Raw genomic sequence first — 17,072 nt, 5'->3', positions numbered from 1 at the left:
AGTTTAATGGGCGAGAAGTGAACGCGGATCTTGGGTACGTGAACGCGCGTTGATGTAAATAATAATAACGTCTATTTTTATCGTACTTTAAATTATAACATTACAGGATCTTGTTATTTTAGTATGCAATATTTAATACAATATATAAATCAAGGGATTTCTGTAGGAGACCTTTAAAAAAATAAGTAAGAAGTGCTGCATTCAAGTGCTCACGGAAATCACAGACAAAGTGGTGATAAGAGTAGCCTAAATGTGGAGTTTAAGGATATATAGGCAGGGGCTGCTAGCACAAATGCTGTAAACCACAATCAGTTCAACGCATGAATAATTGTGGGCTCTTATTTTAGTTACAGTTTCTGACCTTGAGAATCCTTTTATAAACAACATTTGTCAGCTTTGTGATTTAGCAGGTTGTGTTGTAGTTACAACACTGGGGGGCAGACGGGGCAGACACACACATCCAGGAAGATTTTTTTTTAAATATTAAGTTAAAAGCATCAATCTGGTGCACTTTGAGAGCAAAATTAAGAGATATATGGATACATCTCTCAACACCCATATAAAACGGAACTGTAAGCAGATTTTTCTTTATGGATATTTTACAAATCACTTAAACTGTATTCTTGTTTTGTCATATAGTATTTCATAACTGTTTTTCATTTATTCTCTCTGGCTGTCCAAATAATGTTCACATATAAACTAGCTGTCAATAGGAATATCATTCAGAAGAATTACTGTCAGACCAGGCATCGTAAATTGGGCTCAGACGTCAATGTTTAGCCATGAAAATTATTTTGTGTGAAAAAGTAGCTGAACATAGTTATTTCCTTTTTCTCTTAAATTCTGGTAAATAAAAGCAAATGACTTGAAGGCAATAGATTAATGTCCCTCCAGGAATTGCAAAATTCTGCATGAACAATTAAGTAAAAACGTTGCTGAACCTGTTTTTCACACTGGCTCTATTTTATTGACTTAGACGTAATACTCATCTGAACCATCTTTAAGTTCACTGACATCAGTACAGACAGACACAGCTGATGTGTTTAATCTTTGAAAGTGAAAGTAACTTAACAAAAAGTCCCACAGAGAAGCATTATGTTTTAAAACCAGCAGTTCAATTGTTAAAATATCACAGTTGTTATGTCACTTCAACATTTATAAATGTTTGCTCAATCATTGGATAACGTTTTTAATTTATTTAATGAATTAAATAAAACCATTAACTGACAAAAGTACTACAGTAATTTAAAATATACCAATGTGGTTTTTCTACACAAATGAGAAAAAATAATTAATGCTTGACAACATCTGTCCCTGATCTAAACCACCATCACTTTTATTACATTTTAGTTTTCTATACAGCCCTTTTTAAAGTTATTTACAGTTAAAGTATATTTCAGTGTGTAACACATGAAGAACATAAACGTTAAAAGAAGATGCGCACAGATCCTTCACCAACACTCAGCGATTAAATAAACAGGAATCAAGAGGATGATGTCAGTATACATGTGGATCATTCTGACTACTATGGCATTAAATGATGCTACATTAGAGTGGATTACAATGGGATGGATATTGATAGGAAACACGGCAGTCTTTCTCCTCTGGAATGGATCCACACTGCGGTAACATTGTTCACCTGCTGTAAAAATGACAGAGCAAACTGTAAAATCTAAATCGGTGCAACAGAAGCCTGAACGGGAGGGGATCTTATTGGACATGTTCATTTAGGAGGGAATACCCAATTCCACCTTACGTACATAATAACAAATATCACTATAATGCTCCCCTTTCTCGTGATTTATATAAGAGGAAAAGAAAAGCAAACACACTACAGGAATGTGTACGAGAAAATATTGCACTGTGCTCCGATTTTGTGCATGAAATGAGTAGAATAGGAGACTGGATTATAACAGCATGTCCTGAACCTCAAGCCATCTTCAAATTATAGTTGGACATTTTGACAAATACGCTAGTTCACTGCAAGTGGATGGAAGGTTTCCATCACTCAACAGCCAAACATTTTAATAGAACTCGGTGAAATTGACCAAACTGGTAAGTCCGTACTTGAAGTGACCCTTTTAAATCCAATATAAAAAGGCACATAAAGAACACCATCATGACACACTTCAGAAAGCAAACTTAGTCTCCTGTGTCCTTCCTTCTCGGGTTTCCCTTGAAGTCATACACAAGCAACATAATTAAAACCATTAACAACAAACTAAATACATTTAAATACTTTGGATAAAATATAAATGCTGTGTTCATGTTATTGGGAATAATCGGAAGTTTCCTTAGCTCCCTTGAAGACAGAACAATAAAATGGAGTTATGTTATTTTAGGACAGTACACAACTTCATAATCTCATGTCATGAGACAATAACGCTCATATCTAAAGCAGTAACATTTTACAGAAGTAAAAGTTGGGATACAGTAAGAAACTTAAATAATTAAACACATTGCTTATCGATTTCTGCTCCCATGTTATTTGTAATATGGTTATACCATAATTTGCTGTTCACGTGAAGTGACAGGAAAAGTATATTGCTATCAGCGTGTCGTGCTTTATTGAATTAATAAAATACTAAATTGTCTCTGTAACGTCCATGTTGGTAATTGTTAAATGGACTTTATATTAAGTCTTTCTAGTCTTCTGATCACTCAAAACGCCTTGTTGTTTTCACATAACGGCTTAAAGCTAATAAAGGCAGAAGAACGACTTCCCAACTCTGTGGATTATCCGAGGGGCGCATGAATGCAGCATTAAGTCCTGTAAAGTGCAATGTGTGTGGAGAGCCTCCGACACACCTTTTTATAATTGATGACATTAAAAAAAACAGATGGGTGGCTTGGGTTAGGTCTGCGTCAAATTTCCATTCCCTTTCCCCTCCTCTCTCTAACTCTAGATCCTATTGGTCAGGTGTTTAAAGGGAGCGGTTCTCAGAGGAGCCCGCCCAGACACAGCAGCAGCAGGATGTGCACAGTGAGCAGATAGAGGCTGAGCAGCAGAGGGGTGCGCTGGCGGGAGCAGAAAGCCCCCCGCAGCATCCGCATCAAGCTGGGGCCGCCTCTCCGAGCCTGCAGGAGAGAGAGGACAAGGTTACATCCAGCTCATACGTCTGTGTTATTATAGTTACTTTGACAAATGAGGTGGAGGGGGACATTAGAGGGAGCCTTACTCGAGTGACGGCTCCTTCCTGCTCGATAAAAACAGCCGTCTCCGAGTGATCCTCCTCCTGTGCCGAGTGCCATGTACCCTGGCTGTGACTAATAATAATAATTAAAAAAACGATGTTAGTGGTGATAATTGGTCGATTAAAAACATTTATGAGAGCTTAAAGATTCACTTTTTAGATGCAGAACAAATATTCTGAAGCACTGTTTATCAACTGCGATTACAAATCATGATCATTGACTCAAAGTTAAACACATAATAATTAACAATAACAAGCAATTTTGTGATCATGTTTATCATGTTCTACTATTTTAATAACTAAGTATCTTTGTTTTGGATTGAAAAAAGCAAATTGTCTTTAGAAGCAATTCATTTTACATTACATAGTGATTTGATCATATATACAATATAACATTAAAATATTGCTTTAAGTTCCCTTGTCTTTTATCTTGCATCACTTTTCATACCGTTTGAGTTGATCCTGTGTGGCCATCAGCTGCTCCTCAGCGGCCACTCTCTGCTGCATCTCTTGATCTAGCCTGAGGTAAGAATGAAATGGATTAGTATGCGTAAATGTTATCCTTAATCTTTTAAACAGTGTTTCAGGTCAAGTTTGACCTCGAGTTTACCTTCCCTGCAGCTCTTTGACCTCGGCTATGTATGCATGGCTGTCTGACAGGCTGCTACGCTCCTGTGGGGCTCCAGGAGCGCTGTCCACTTCCTCTGTTCCCTGAAAAAAAGATTATAAAGGATCCACGTTATATGAAGCATCCTTATCCTATGTTCTGTACATTGTACAGGTTTAAATCAAACCTTGGGCAAGCCACATTTCTGGAGAGCTATGGATCAAATTCAAATATTTCTAACAACTTGAAGTCAAATTATTATTCCCAAAGTGAGATGTGGAACCATCTATTAAGGACACAGACATCTATAATGTTCCTTTGCAGTCAGAAGAAGTAGCAGCAGCTGTATACCTCTCTCTGATAGTGTTCCTGCTGGAGCTTGGGCTTCTGAGTGCGGGCCTCCTCCAGCATGGCGCTGAGTTGCCGCAGTTGTTGGTCTCTCTCTGAAAGAGTGGTGAGGGTCTGCTGCTTCAGCTGCTCCGCCTGAGCCATCCAGTCCATACGCTCCAGTCTGATAAGACCAAGACAAATTCATATTCATTCAAAAACAGAAAAGCAGGGTCCCTACGCCTCTAGTATCCTGGTACGTATGGCATTAATGTGTGGCATTTTCTTAATAATAAAACATAAAACAACAACAGTGATTCATCAAACCTTTCTTCCCATGTCTTAGCATTTATATAGACTTTTGAAAGACAGATTAAAGACATTTATAAAACCAATTATGGTCCTATTTTAAGATTCATACATTTGAAGACTAATTAAGGTTTTGAAACATTCTTGTGGCATTTTGCTTTTCTAAACTCCGTCTCTGTGTTTCTCACCTGAGAGTTTCTATCTGCTGTTTGCCCATTTCCGCCACATTCTCCAGCTGCATGATGATACTGAGCATGTCTTCATTCCTCTTCCTCTCTTCATACAGCTCCTGGCTGACTTTAATTAGTTCTCCGGCTCCAAGTCGAGCCAGCTCTGACTTCAGCTTCTTGAGCTCAGTCGCCTGTGTTTGAAGCTGCTCCAGCTGCACACAAAGAGAAGGAAGGAGAACAAATTGATGTTGGAATAGATGTAAATGAAAATGCACATACATCATATATGTTTTTGCCAGGAGATTTGTGATGTCCATAATATTGACATGTATTTGTCAGACATGTAACTCACCAGTCTCTCCCTGTCATTCTGCAGGGCTTGTAGTGCATTCTTCAGACCCCACACTTCTCCAGTGGAGCCCCCGGGGCTGCTGGGTACTGGGACGCCCCCTGCTTTACTCATCTCCTCCAGTCTCAGGCTCAGTTCCTGGGCCTTGTTCAGAGCCTGGTCCCTGCTGTCCTGCAGGGAGGCCATGGCTTTTGAGAAGGACTGGTTCTCTGCTCTCAGCTGCGTGGTCATCTCTCTCTCTGCCAGCAGACTCTGTTCCACAGCCAGCAGGTCTCTGGCCAGCTCCGCCACCCTCTCCTGAGCGTTCTCTGACTCTGTCCGCATCACCCCCCCCTCCCATCGCAGCTCTGACAGCTCTTTGCTCCTGCCCTGCTGCTCCTGTCTCTCCGTCTGTAATCTCTCCTCCAAAGCCTCCACTTGCTCTCTGGCTGCTTGCAGCTGCTCCCTTAGCTTCTCCACCTCTGCACCGGGAGCATCTATCACCTGTGGTGCAGCCTGGCTTAGAGACTCCCTTTCCACTTTCACTGCTTCCGCTCCCGTCTCTCCGGCTCTGATTACACTCTTTACCTGACTTTCTAATTCCGCAATGCGCGCTCTCTGAGCCGCCAGAAGCTGCTTGTGCTGCGAGTCCTTCATGCTCAGGACTTGGTTCAGTTCATCGCGGTAGCCGTGGAGCTGAGCGGACAGCTGAGACCTTTCAGCATACAGGTCGTCTCTCTGGACCAGCAGAGAGCGCAGCTCTTCTTTCAGGCTGTTGTTCTCCCCTGCCGCCTCTTGGATCAGACCGTCCTTCTCCAGCATCACCTGACACACACAACAACATTCCTATATCATCAGCTGGGCATACAACTCACAGAAAATATGAATGAAAGGGTCTATCAAAAGCACCATTACAAGCTCTCTGTGCCTGAAATTTTTGGCACTTTCTTAAAAAAGGAAGGTTGTCTAAAAGGTTTGCAGACATGTGCCTTTAGCTTCATAAGAATTAAGCCATATGTTCTAATAATACTTAAAGTTACAACATTTTTTGCAGGATTATTTTTGAGACTATGTTTGGAGTATTTAAGATTAAAATAAAACATATCTAGTCAAGCCCTAGTCAAGTTCCAAAACTTCAGGATGTCAGGATTTTTCTAATACAGAAAAGAAAAGGTATGAACTAATGTGTAACTCAGAGAATCATTTTCCTTTTGCTGGGTTCCATTATTGCTTCTTAAACAAGGAGTGCTCAGGAACTAACAGCTTTGAGCAATTCTTTCCAGTTCCTGTGAAGTATTACATTGAAAATAAACATTATTTCCTCTACTACCAATACTCTAAGCTTTAGGTTTGTGTGTGTTACCTGCAGGTGTTTCTCCTCCAGCTGTTTGTACATGTTGAGCACTCGGTCTCTGTCATCCTGCAGGGAGCCCATGGCCTTCATGAAAGAGTCCAGTTTGGTTTTTCTGTTGTTGCTCTCCTCTTCAGCCTTTCGCAGTTTTTCTTCCAGATCCCTCAGCTCCCCTCTCCTCTGCTCCAGCTCCTCCTCGGCTTCCTTTGCCCTGCTGTCGGCCTCCTTTCTAGCCTCCTCTGCAGCCTGGGGAACAAAAACAACCATGAGAAGTGAACAATGTCAACAATATAAGGGGAATGCTGGAGATAAGAGCCTATAAATACCTGAGCAACAGCATGCTCCTTCTCTCCCAGCATTTCCACTTCTCTCCTTTCCTTCTCATTTAACTCAGTCTGCAGACTCTCTGTCAGGGCTTTAGAGGAGCGCAGGTCTGTCTCTAGTTGCTCCACGTTCAGACACAGCCGCCTCTCTTCGGCCTCCCGCTCACTCAGCTCTGTCCTGGCTTGGTCCACTTCACCCTGCAGCCGCCCGACAGCCTCCTCCAGAGCTCTGGCCCTCTGGTTGAGACTCTCGGCCTCTCTTGTCAGAGCGTGAGCTTCACTTTGTGCAGCCTGCAGCTCGGAGGTGGTTTGCTGCAGCTTGTTTTTCACCTCCTCTAGGGCGGCTTGGCTCTCTGACACTTTCTTTTCCTCCCCTTCCAGTTTCAGCTTCAAATCTTTCTCTGCCTTCTCCAGCCTTAAAGAAGAAAACAAATCTTGTAAGTTTTAAGCTAAAAAGCAAAAATACAATCAAGGAAAAATGGAAGAGGAGGTTTTTACCTGTCAACTGATAGCTGAAGTTGCAGCTTCAGAGCAGATTCTCTCTGGAGCTGTTCTGCCAGATCCTTTGCTCGTGTCTCAGCTTCCCGCACCTCGGCCTCCTTACCCTGCAGAGAGTCACTGAAGCGAGTCTCCCATTGTTTGGTCTCGTCCAAAACTCTGTCTCGGTCGTCCTGCAGTGAGGACATGCAGCGCGAGAAGGCAGCTAACCTGGCCAGAGACTCGTCCAGACGGGCTTGCAGCTCCTGGGCTCGTCTCTCGGCTGCTCTTGCGACCTCTCTGGCCTCGAGGGTCGCTTCCTCTTCCTTGTCCCGCTCTCTGTCCACCTCGTCCAGTCTCAGCTCCATCTCCTTCAGTTCGCCTCCGAGTCTGAACCTCACAGAGTCCAGGGTCTGCTCCGCCTCTGCCTTCATCGAGGCCTCTCTGTGTTGGGCGTTCTGCTCCATGGTACTCCTCTCCACGATAGCTACGCTTGCCTGCTTCCGGGACTCATCCAGCTGAGATTTACAGCTATCACACTCTGCTTCTGTCCTTTTCAGGTCTTCTAGAGTTGTCGAAGTCTCCAGTTGGGATTGTTCTAACTTATTCTGGAGCTCGTTGTAACCTTGCTGCAGCGCCTTAGCGTCTCTACCCATCTCGCTGATCCTCTCCTGGTACTTGATGCAGTCCCTCTGCAGCTGCCGGACCTCCAGCTGCTTCTCCCTCAGCAGCTCCTCCAGCTGCCGCGCTCTGCTCTGACTGCCTTCCCTGACCCTATTTAGAGGCAATGGACCTCCACTCTCGGGAGATGTCCGACAGTGGTGCGGTTACCCAAAGTGACAGACCTAATTTTACCCCTATTTAGAGGCAATGGACGTCCACTCTCGGGAGCGAGACCTCCAGCATGTGTCCCTGAAATGGAGACTCTGTTTATTTCACTCATCCAGGACAGAGACCGGGGAAATCTCCTCTCTGTGGCCCCTCCAAGGACCACAAAGGACGGACTAAAGACCTCCAGCATGTGTCCCTGACATGGGCACCTCCATAACCTTGCACACCGTGAGTCCCCGGACCCCCGGACTTAAGCANTTCTAAAGTTTTCGAAGTCTCCAGTTGGGATTGTTCCAGCTTATTCTGGAGCTCGTTGTAACCTTGCTGCAGCGCCTTAGCGTCTCTACCCATCTCGCTGATCCTCTCCTGGTACTTGATGCAGTCCCTCTGCAGCTGCCGGACCTCCAGCTGCTTCTCCCTCAGCAGCTCCTCCAGCTGCCGCGCTCTGCTCTGGCTGCCTTCCCTGACCCTCTGAGCGGACCTCAGCTGCTGCTCCAGCTCCCTCTGCTTACCAGACTCTGCTTCTGCTTCGGCTCTCTCTCTCTGTGCTTGCCTCATGTCCTCCTCCAGCCTGGCGGCCCGGTCGCTCTCGCTCTGCGCCTCGGCCTCCAACTCGGCCCGCTCCCTCGCCAACCGCTCCACCTCCCGCTGCAGCTCGGTCAAATGCTCCCGGTTGTCCGCCGCCTCCTGCTGGTAGTCTGCGATGCTGCCGTTGAGCTGGGCCAGCTGGTTCATCAGACGCTCCTCCAGGTNTCACCACGCCAATCGGTTTCACTGTCTGGATTACAATCGGGATAAATGTCCCTTACCTGCAGGTGCAGAGCCCTCTAGTGGACTGTCACACCGCCCAATCGGTTTCACTGTTCTGGATTAAATCGGGGATAAATGTCCGTTACCTGCATGTGAGAGTCCCTCTGCTGGCTGTCACCACGCCAATCGGTTTCACTGTCTTGTATTAGAATGGGTCCTTTTTCACCACTTTACTCTTTTACATAGGCCTTGGTATCACCGAGTTTATTCACGCCCGTACACCATGTCATCGGTCTTCCCTTCTTTGAGTGTTCCGGTGTAGGTGTGGACGTCTCTAGGTCCCCCGCCTCGTGTACCGAAAAAAATGGGGTCTTTTATTCAGGACTCTCCGCCCCCTAGGTCATCCTGTCCGACGCAGTGGAGTGAAACAATTGGGTCCTTCCTCCGTCCTTAGGACCGACGCACTCACCCATTTTTCCGCGTAATTCGACAAAAATATAGGCTGTCGGCGACTACGCCTCACCCGTAAATCAAATTCGCGACCCCTTACCGTGCAACTCTTTCACAGACTTCATTTTTTATCGACAGCGAATTAGATCAGTGTCCTAAACATTACCGGTTTACCCGCCTTTAGTCACTGGCAAGCAATTTTGCGGCCGGACCTCGGGAAGTCCTTGGGTCACTCTCGAGGTCTGACACACGTGACACAATTCCCTGGGTATCTTTGTGCCACATGTCTACAATTTTCACGGTAATGTACGACAAATTAGCTCTCGGCGTCCACGCTGCCTTTCGTCCGCCCTGTTTTAGCTATAAATTGGGTCCTTATTTACAAACGTTCGCCCTTTCACAAAGGACGTCGGTGGGAGGATTTGCTCATTATTACTAATCTTTTACTAAAGGTCCCGGCTTTCGCCGAGCCAAAAATTACACCTTTTTTGATAAATTTTGGACAAATTTCGGGTTTCACTAACTCATGTCAAGAGTCACAAGGTGTCCTCCCCGCGTAGTAGCGCGTTCCCTCCGTCACCGTAATTGTCATTTTGTATTTCGTTTTTTGTCCCGTTAGTTACCTAATAATTTCACCGTCCCTTCGAGGCGCGGTCGTGTGTCCATGTAAGGATAGGCGTGGTTACCACTGCCGTGCCACTAATTGATCAAAGGACGCCCCTTTTCTCACGATTTTAACCTAATTTCGGACCGATGCACACCATTCTTCAGACTACAAGTCTTCTGGTATCATTCACCGTCCCCAAAAAAAAAAAAAAAAAAAAAGCCCTGGCCCACGTACACCGAACCACCCTCGGCCGGACCCTTATGCGCACGCATCGAAAAAAATTTTATGTCCATCGTAGGTACACTATTCTATCTAAATATCGGGTGCGATTTATCGTACGATTCGCACCCACATAATCAAACGGTTTCGTACGTGTTTAGAGACCGAGTAACAGTCTGAAGGTACTTATCTGTCCCGTTTTCGTGGAAGAGACACCGAAAGCGAGTGTCTGAGACTTCGTCGAGGTCGAGCCGAAGGATATGGCCCCGTTTGTCCAAAAAAGTTCCGTGGAGGTCCTCTCCGCTGGGCCCTTTGTGGCCAGAGAAACCGTCGGGCGAGTTCTCGGGGTTTCCTGGCCGTTAGAAGGTCCGAGCCGGAAGGATTTTGCCCGTTGCTGTCCAAAAAAGTGCGAGGTCCTCTCCGGCTGGCCCTTTCCGTGGAGAGAACACCCGTGAGTCGCCGTCCGGCGGTTTTCTCGCCGGATCTACTCGCGGCAGGTCGAGCCGAAAGTTTTTTTTTTTTTTTGTTTTTATTGTTCCGTCTTTGCCAAAAAGGTGGACGGTCTTCCTGCCCTGCCGCGTTTCGTCGTGCCAGAGAAACCGTGGCGCCGGGGTCTCTTTGGGTTTCCTGCCGCGATTACTGGGAAGGGTCGGTAGCCGGAAGCGATTGTGCCCGTTTGTCGCAAACAAAGGAGTGCCTCCGCTCTCACCTGCCTTTTCGTGGAGAGGAAACCGTGAGTGTCCTCCCGCGCCGACGGCGGCGCCGTCCTGCCGGATTACTGGCAGGGTGCGGAGCCGGAAGATTTGTGCCGGGTTTGGTCCAAAGTCGTGAGCCCGTCCTCTCCCTTCGGGGCCCTTGTTCGTGGGAGAAATCGTGCACGTGTCTTTGGCGGGGTTCCTGCTGCCGCCGATGTACTGGACGCAGGTCGAGCCCGAAGGATGTGCCCGTTTCGTCCAAATAAAGTGGTGAGGTCTTTCTTCCCTGGGCCTCTTTTCGTCGAGGAGAAACCGTTCCGGAGTCGTCCGGGTTTCCGTGTCCCGATTACTGGGCTAGGGCGGCCGAAGCGATTTCGTCGCCCCCGTTTCGTCCAAAAAGAGTGAGGTCCTCTCCCTTTTGCCCTTTTCGTGGAGGAGAAGACCCGTGCGAGCTTTGGTCTCGGCGGTTCCAACCGATTACTCTCGGAGGTGTCACGAGCCGGAAGGATTGTGGCCCCGGTTTGTCCAAAAAGTGTGACGGTCCTCTCCCTTGGCCCCTTTCGTGGAGATTAACACCGTGGGGACGTTGTCTAGGGCGGTTCGCCTGCCCGGATTACTGCGCGTCGAGGTCCGGACGCGAACGGTTGGTTGCCCCGGGTTTTCGACCCCAAAAAAAAGGTCGTGGCAGGTCCTCTTCTTTTGGGGCCCTTTTTCCGGAGAGAAGACCGTGGATCAGTGCTCGGGCGTTTTCCTTGCCGGATTACTGGAGGTCCGGCAGCCGAAGGATTCCGTGCCCGTTGTCTTCTCCCTTTTGCGCGGCCTGTTCTCGTGCGGAGAGAACTCGGCGGGAGTGGTCTCCGGGGTTTTCCTTGTCCGGATTATACTGGGAGCGTTCGCAGCCCGGAGGGCAACGGATTGCTCCCGTTTGTCCCTCTCCTGGCGGGCGGCTTTTCGTTAGGAGAGAAACCCGTGGCAGTTCCGTCTCGTGCGGTTTTCCTCGCCGCGATTACTGCCGCGAGGTTCGAGCCGAAGATTGTGCCCGTTTGGTCCAAAAAGTCGGTGACGGTCCTCTCCTGCGGGCGCTTTTTCCGTGCAGACGGAGAACCGGTCGGAGTGTCTTCGGGGGTTTCCTGCCGGATTACTGGACGGTCCGGACGCGAAGATTTGTGCCTCGGTTTTCCAAAAAGTTGTGAGGTCCTCTCCGAAGCGGCGCTCCCGAGAGTGGACATCCATTGCCCCTAAATAGGGGCAGGGGCCGTGGACTCAACCTGTTTTCCCCGGTGCACCGTACAAGTTAGACGGCTAATATGGCCCCCGGGCTCCCGCTACTCATGTTTTTATTCTGTATATCCTATTGTTATATTATAATTATTGTATATATGTATACTGTGTATACTGTTTTTGTAAAAATCATGTGATTATTAAATAAATAATAAAACATGAATATAACCTTGAAGGTTCCCAGGGGCAGATACAGTGCCAGGTGTCAGACTATTTAAACAATGTTTACCCAGGATTCAGACACCTTCCCCGGCTTGTAAAATGCGGTGCGCCCTGGAGGTATCAGACTAATTTAAACAACTTTTCTCCGCCTTTCAAGCACTTATTCCTGGGTTTTAGCCTGTCATTTTGAACGATATCATTTAACATGGACCCTCTTCTGAAAATGACATATTCTGTGCATTTCCAGGAGAGGTTCAATGTTAAATGATATCGTGCAAAATGACAGGCTAAAACTCTCTTCCAGACGTTTTTCCCGACCATTTAAACATGATTTCTGGCTTGTAAAGTGCGGTGATGAGCCCTGATAGTATCAGACTATTTAAAGGGTTACCAGGAGCATGAGAATATCCTCCACAGAAGGGGTGGTGGTGCCGTGAATAAGGCCGAATATGGATGCCGATGGGCGGACGGTAAAGCACCGCAAAATCCACCCCCCTTTTAGGGTTACCAGGGGAATGAGGTTCTGTAGGGTGTGATCATCTGGGTTTAGTCCGTGGGGGAATGCTTAAGTCCGGGGGTCCGGGGACTCACGGTGTGCAAGGTTATGGAGGTGCCCATGTCAGGGACACATGCTGGAGGTCTGTGGTCCGTCCTTTGGGGGTCTTGGAGGGGCCACAGAGAGGTGATTTCCCCGGTCTCTGACCTGGATGTGTGAAATAACCTGAGTCCACATTTCAGGGACACATGCTGGAGGTCTCTAGTCCGTCCTTCAGGGCTCTGTGAGGCACACNCCAGCTGGCCCAGCTCAACGGCAGCATCGCAGACTACCAGCAGGAGGCGGCGGACAACCGGGAGCATTTGACCGAGCTGCAGCGGGAGGTGGAGCGGTTGGCGACAACCGCTCCACCTCCCGCTGCAGCTCGGTCAAATGCTCCCGGTTGTCCGCCGCCTCCTGCTGGTAGTCTGCGATGCTGCCGTTGAGCTGGGCCAGCTGGTTCATCAGACGCTCCTCCAGGTTGTCCTTCTCGGCTTCCAGGCTCCTGAGCAGCTCTTTGAACTGCGCCTCCCTCTTGGCACCCTCCTCCACCAGGCTCCTTTCTCTCTCTTTGCCCTCTTGGAGGCACTTCTCCAGAGAGGCCACCAGGCTCCCCTTCTCTTTACTCTCCTGGAGATCTCGCTCAAGAGAGCCCAGCTCCGCTTTGAGTCGAGCTTCCTGTTCCTGCCACAGTTTCCTCTCTGAATTGACAGCTGCTTCCATCTCCCTCATTTTCTCCTCTAATAAAACACTTTCAGTCATTTCTGATTTTTCCTCAGAGTGTGTTTCTGGTGCAGGCGCTGCAGCTATTTGTTCAGCTTGTGTTTCTTTGTCTTCATTCTGACTCTCAACAGGCTCTGCTGTGGTCATGGTTATATCTGATTGCTGGGCAGTGACTACCTCTTCTTCAACAGCTGCATTAGTTATAGTGTCCTCTGTCGGTCCTGTTTGGGCAAGCTGTTCCTTCAGTTCCTCAATCTGCTGCCCTAACGAGTCTCTTTCTGCCACAGTAGAATCCAAGTCAGCTTTCAAAGCCCCCAGCTCATCCTGAAGTCTTTCAGCCTCTGCTTTGAGAGTCCTTCCCTCTCGCTTTACCACGGTCTTGTCCTGCATCTCTCTGAGTCTCTCATTCTCTTCCTCCAACTCCATTATTTTCTGCTGCTTTCCTTTGGCAAACTTTCTCATTTTGTCTTTCACCAAATCCACCTCTTTCTGTGCCTCTTCTCCTTGCCTCTCAGCTTCCTGCCTCCCGGCCTCGTGGGCCCTCACCTTGGTCGCGAGGTCCTTCCTCTCCTGCCGGGCGGCTTCCAGGACTCGCCTCACTCGCTCGGCCTCGTCGCTCACGTTTTCGTACGACTTGAGCAGAGTCTCGTACTCGTCCTTCATGCCTTGAACCTTCTCCTCCCATTCTCTGCAGGCTTTGGCGGCCTCTTCTTTGGCCAGCTCCACTTCCCTCTTACAGGCGTCTTTCTCACTCACTACGCCCTCCATGGCCAGCTTGAGGCTCTCACAGGTCGATCCTAAGCTTTGGTTTTCCACTAATGTCCGGTCAACTTCATCAATCAGTCTGACTCTTTCCGCTCTCAGCTTCTCCAGCTCATTTTCAGCGGACTCCATTTTGTGCTTCAGCTTTTTAATGAGCTTCTCAGTTTCAGCCAGCTGTTCCTTTTTGGTTTTGTTTTCTTTTAAGACCTCTTTGCGAGAAATCAAAGCAGCCTGAAGTTTCCTTTGGAGCTGCTGGACCTTTGCCTCGCTGTCTTTTCCTTCCTCTTGCTTCTGTGGAACCTCGACCTCTAACCTTTGGGATTTTTCTTGCTCAGCATTCAGTTCTTCCTGCAAAGAAACTATCAGCTGATCCTTCTGAGACACCGTGTCCTGCATGGAGTGTATGAGAGACTTCTGCTCGCTAAGCTGCTGACCTAGCTCCATGATCTCAAGGTTCTTATTGTCGAGGAACTCCTTGAAGTCCTCCACCTCGGCCTGAAGAGTTGTGATGGAGGTGGTAGAATCTTCAGAGGTTGCTTTTGCTGCAATTTCCATCTCTGCTTTCAGGGTTTCAGCGTAAGCCTCAGCTTGGTGAAACTTTTCTCTGAGGTCATTCACTTCCTCTGAGAGTGCATCAATCTGTCTTTCCTTTTCTCGTAGTGCCTGCAGCTCTTCGCCCAGCTCCAATAATTCAGCCTCCTTCATTGACAAACTGGTGTGGGTTTCCAGCAGCTGCTTCTCTAGCTCTGCGTTAGCCATCCGCACGCTCTGGATTTCTGCTCTGAGGGCTTGCAAAGACTCATCTATTTGTTCAGAAAAGAGCGACTGCTCTGCAGGTTGCTGGACCGGATGACTTGCTTGTGGCTGTGATGAATCTGTCTCTGACGTGGCAAAATCCACCCATTCCTCCTGGACCCAATCACTTGTTGCTTGCTTTTCCATGTGTTCAGCCAGTTGCTTGGCCTCTTTGGGAGGTTCAGTGCTTATTTGTTCTTCTAATTCTCTCAACTTAGTCAGAAGCACTTCTCTCTCCGCGCTCTGCTCCTCAGATCGTTCTACGAGCTCGCTGTATTCTTCTTTCTGCTGCTTCAGCTGTTCCCGGTGGTGCCTGTCTTTCTCTTTGGCTTTGCGGATGGTTTCCTTGCGAGATTCTTGAGCCTCCTGAACTTTCTTCTGAAGGGTTTCGCACTCTGCTTCAAGAGAGGCCAGTTGGGACTGTAACGCAGTTATTTCAGGGGGACCGTCAGCCTGCTGAGAGTTTTCAGCTTCTTCAATTAGCTTTTTATTCACAGCCAGTGTTTCAGTGAGAACTTGATCCTGTTGAGTCATCTTCAGATCGAGGGCCTCGACCGCCTCTTCTTTGGTTCTCAAAGTTTGTTGGAGTTCGAGGAGTTTGGCCTCCATTTCCTGGATCTCCTGCCCTCTGGATTGCTCTGCCTCTGGGATGTCTGCAGGAGTTTCAACCTCTCGCTCTTTCAATGTCTTCACTTCTACATCGAAATCAGCAACCTTCTTCATGAGCTCTTTGCGTTGCACAAGTGCAGCCTGCAACTTCTTCTTGGTGGTCATCAGTTGGGTCTCCAGCACTCCTTTCTCCTTTCGCACACTAGTGAGTTCATCATCTACCTGAGCGCCTGAGTCTTCAGAAGTCTCTTTCTGTTTCTCGTCTCTGACCTTCTCAAAGTCTACTATCTGCTCCTTCAGCGATTTGACTTCACCATTTCTCTGGAACTTCTCTTCCTCTGCTTGGAGGAGTTTTGCTGACATACTGTCATTGAGCTCCGTCGCTTCTTGCTCCTTTTGTCCGAGAAGGAGTTGCAGCTCGCTGATCTCCGTGTCCTTCTTTGATAGAGTGTCATTGTTGAGCTCTGATGTCTGAGAGGATTCCAACATGCTGTTTTCGATCTCTTGGAGTCTCCTTTGGAGCTCAGAGGAGAGAAGCTCCCTGTCCTCCAGCTGAGCACTGAGCATCCTGACATGCCCCTCCTGCTCTGAGAAAGCTTGTTGAGCTGTTTCCAGATCTGCCTGCAGGGCCTGGATCCTCTCTTCCTTAGTTTTACTTCCACTGCTCAAAATGTCTATCTGTTCTTCTAGAAGCTGCATTTCAACACCATATTTCTCCACCCCAGAGCTGCTGTTCTGAGAGAGCTTTTCCATCTCCTCTCTGGTGGATTGAAGTTCCTCTTCAAAACGATTGGACTGGGATTCTGCTTCTTCTTTGGCAGCAGTGAGATACTGTGTCTCTTCTTCCAAGCTCTTGATGTTCTCCTGTGACTCTGCAGCTGCCTCTCTGAGCCCCTGAAGCTCAGCCAGAATCTCACCGTACCTCTTCTGAAGCTCCTCTGCTAAAGCCTGAGCAAAGACCTGACCAGAGGATATAATGCCCTCTGTGGTGGAAGAACTCTGCTGAGTCACGTGAACTTGAACCGTCTCTCTGATAATGACAGAGGAGGACTCTACTTGAACTGTGGAGGTTTCCTGCTCCATGCTCGTCGCCTCCCAGGACTGCAGCTGGCTAAAGTCCTGCAGGTTGGACGGCCACTCTTGGCCTCCATCTTGATTCAAAGCTTCCAGGAGGGTCCAGCTGCTGTGGGCCACCTCTGAATCACTACTGGCCACCATCTCATCTGAGGAGGCTCCTTTGGATTCTTCCGGGGACTCAGACTGGTCTCCGATGAGCTCTGGGCTGCTCTCAGTACCAGCAGACATGGAGAAGACTGACGTGTCTTCGGCAACTAAGGTGGTTTCGTCGTCACGTGAATCCTCCATGAAGCCAGAAAGAGCTGCAGAACTGTCATGGGGGGGCGTATCTGCATCCTGACCCTGATCTGGGGTCTGTTCGTAGTTTTCAGACGATGCTACCCCACTGGCGCTCTGCTCAGTGGCCTGTCTGAGGGACTCTCGCAAGGCCAGCAGCTCATTGTCTCTTTCTAAAAGCTGCTGCTCTAGTTCCAGTATGTGCTCTGTGAAA

At 48.0% G+C, this 17,072-nt stretch overlaps 1 protein-coding gene across 1 annotated transcript in view; it reads right to left on the bottom strand.

The window, feature by feature from the left end:
- Window positions 1-1,035: 1,035 nt before the first annotated feature.
- The window catches only part of golgb1 (golgin B1), a 23,584-nt gene continuing 7,547 nt past the window's right edge, over window positions 1,036-17,072 (bottom strand). The window contains exons 11-22 of the mRNA XM_010776591.1: window positions 12,989-17,064; window positions 8,119-8,559; window positions 7,108-7,886; window positions 6,613-7,024; window positions 6,299-6,532; window positions 4,960-5,760; window positions 4,626-4,819; window positions 4,153-4,312; window positions 3,805-3,905; window positions 3,643-3,714; window positions 3,180-3,267; window positions 1,036-3,078 (exon numbers count right to left, since the gene is read on the bottom strand). Of these exons, the coding sequence (XP_010774893.1) occupies window positions 2,941-3,078; window positions 3,180-3,267; window positions 3,643-3,714; window positions 3,805-3,905; window positions 4,153-4,312; window positions 4,626-4,819; window positions 4,960-5,760; window positions 6,299-6,532; window positions 6,613-7,024; window positions 7,108-7,886; window positions 8,119-8,559; window positions 12,989-17,064 (7,496 nt within the window). The 3' untranslated portion in view covers window positions 1,036-2,940. The remainder of the gene's footprint in view (window positions 3,079-3,179; window positions 3,268-3,642; window positions 3,715-3,804; window positions 3,906-4,152; window positions 4,313-4,625; window positions 4,820-4,959; window positions 5,761-6,298; window positions 6,533-6,612; window positions 7,025-7,107; window positions 7,887-8,118; window positions 8,560-12,988; window positions 17,065-17,072) is intronic.

Source organism: Notothenia coriiceps, unplaced genomic scaffold, assembly GCF_000735185.1.
Source record: "Notothenia coriiceps isolate Sejong01 unplaced genomic scaffold, NC01 NC01_scaffold00017074, whole genome shotgun sequence".
Classification (NCBI taxonomy): Eukaryota; Metazoa; Chordata; class Actinopteri; order Perciformes; family Nototheniidae; genus Notothenia; species Notothenia coriiceps.
Note: the sequence above shows the minus strand (reverse complement) of the source record. Positions and strands in the feature narration are given on the sequence as shown.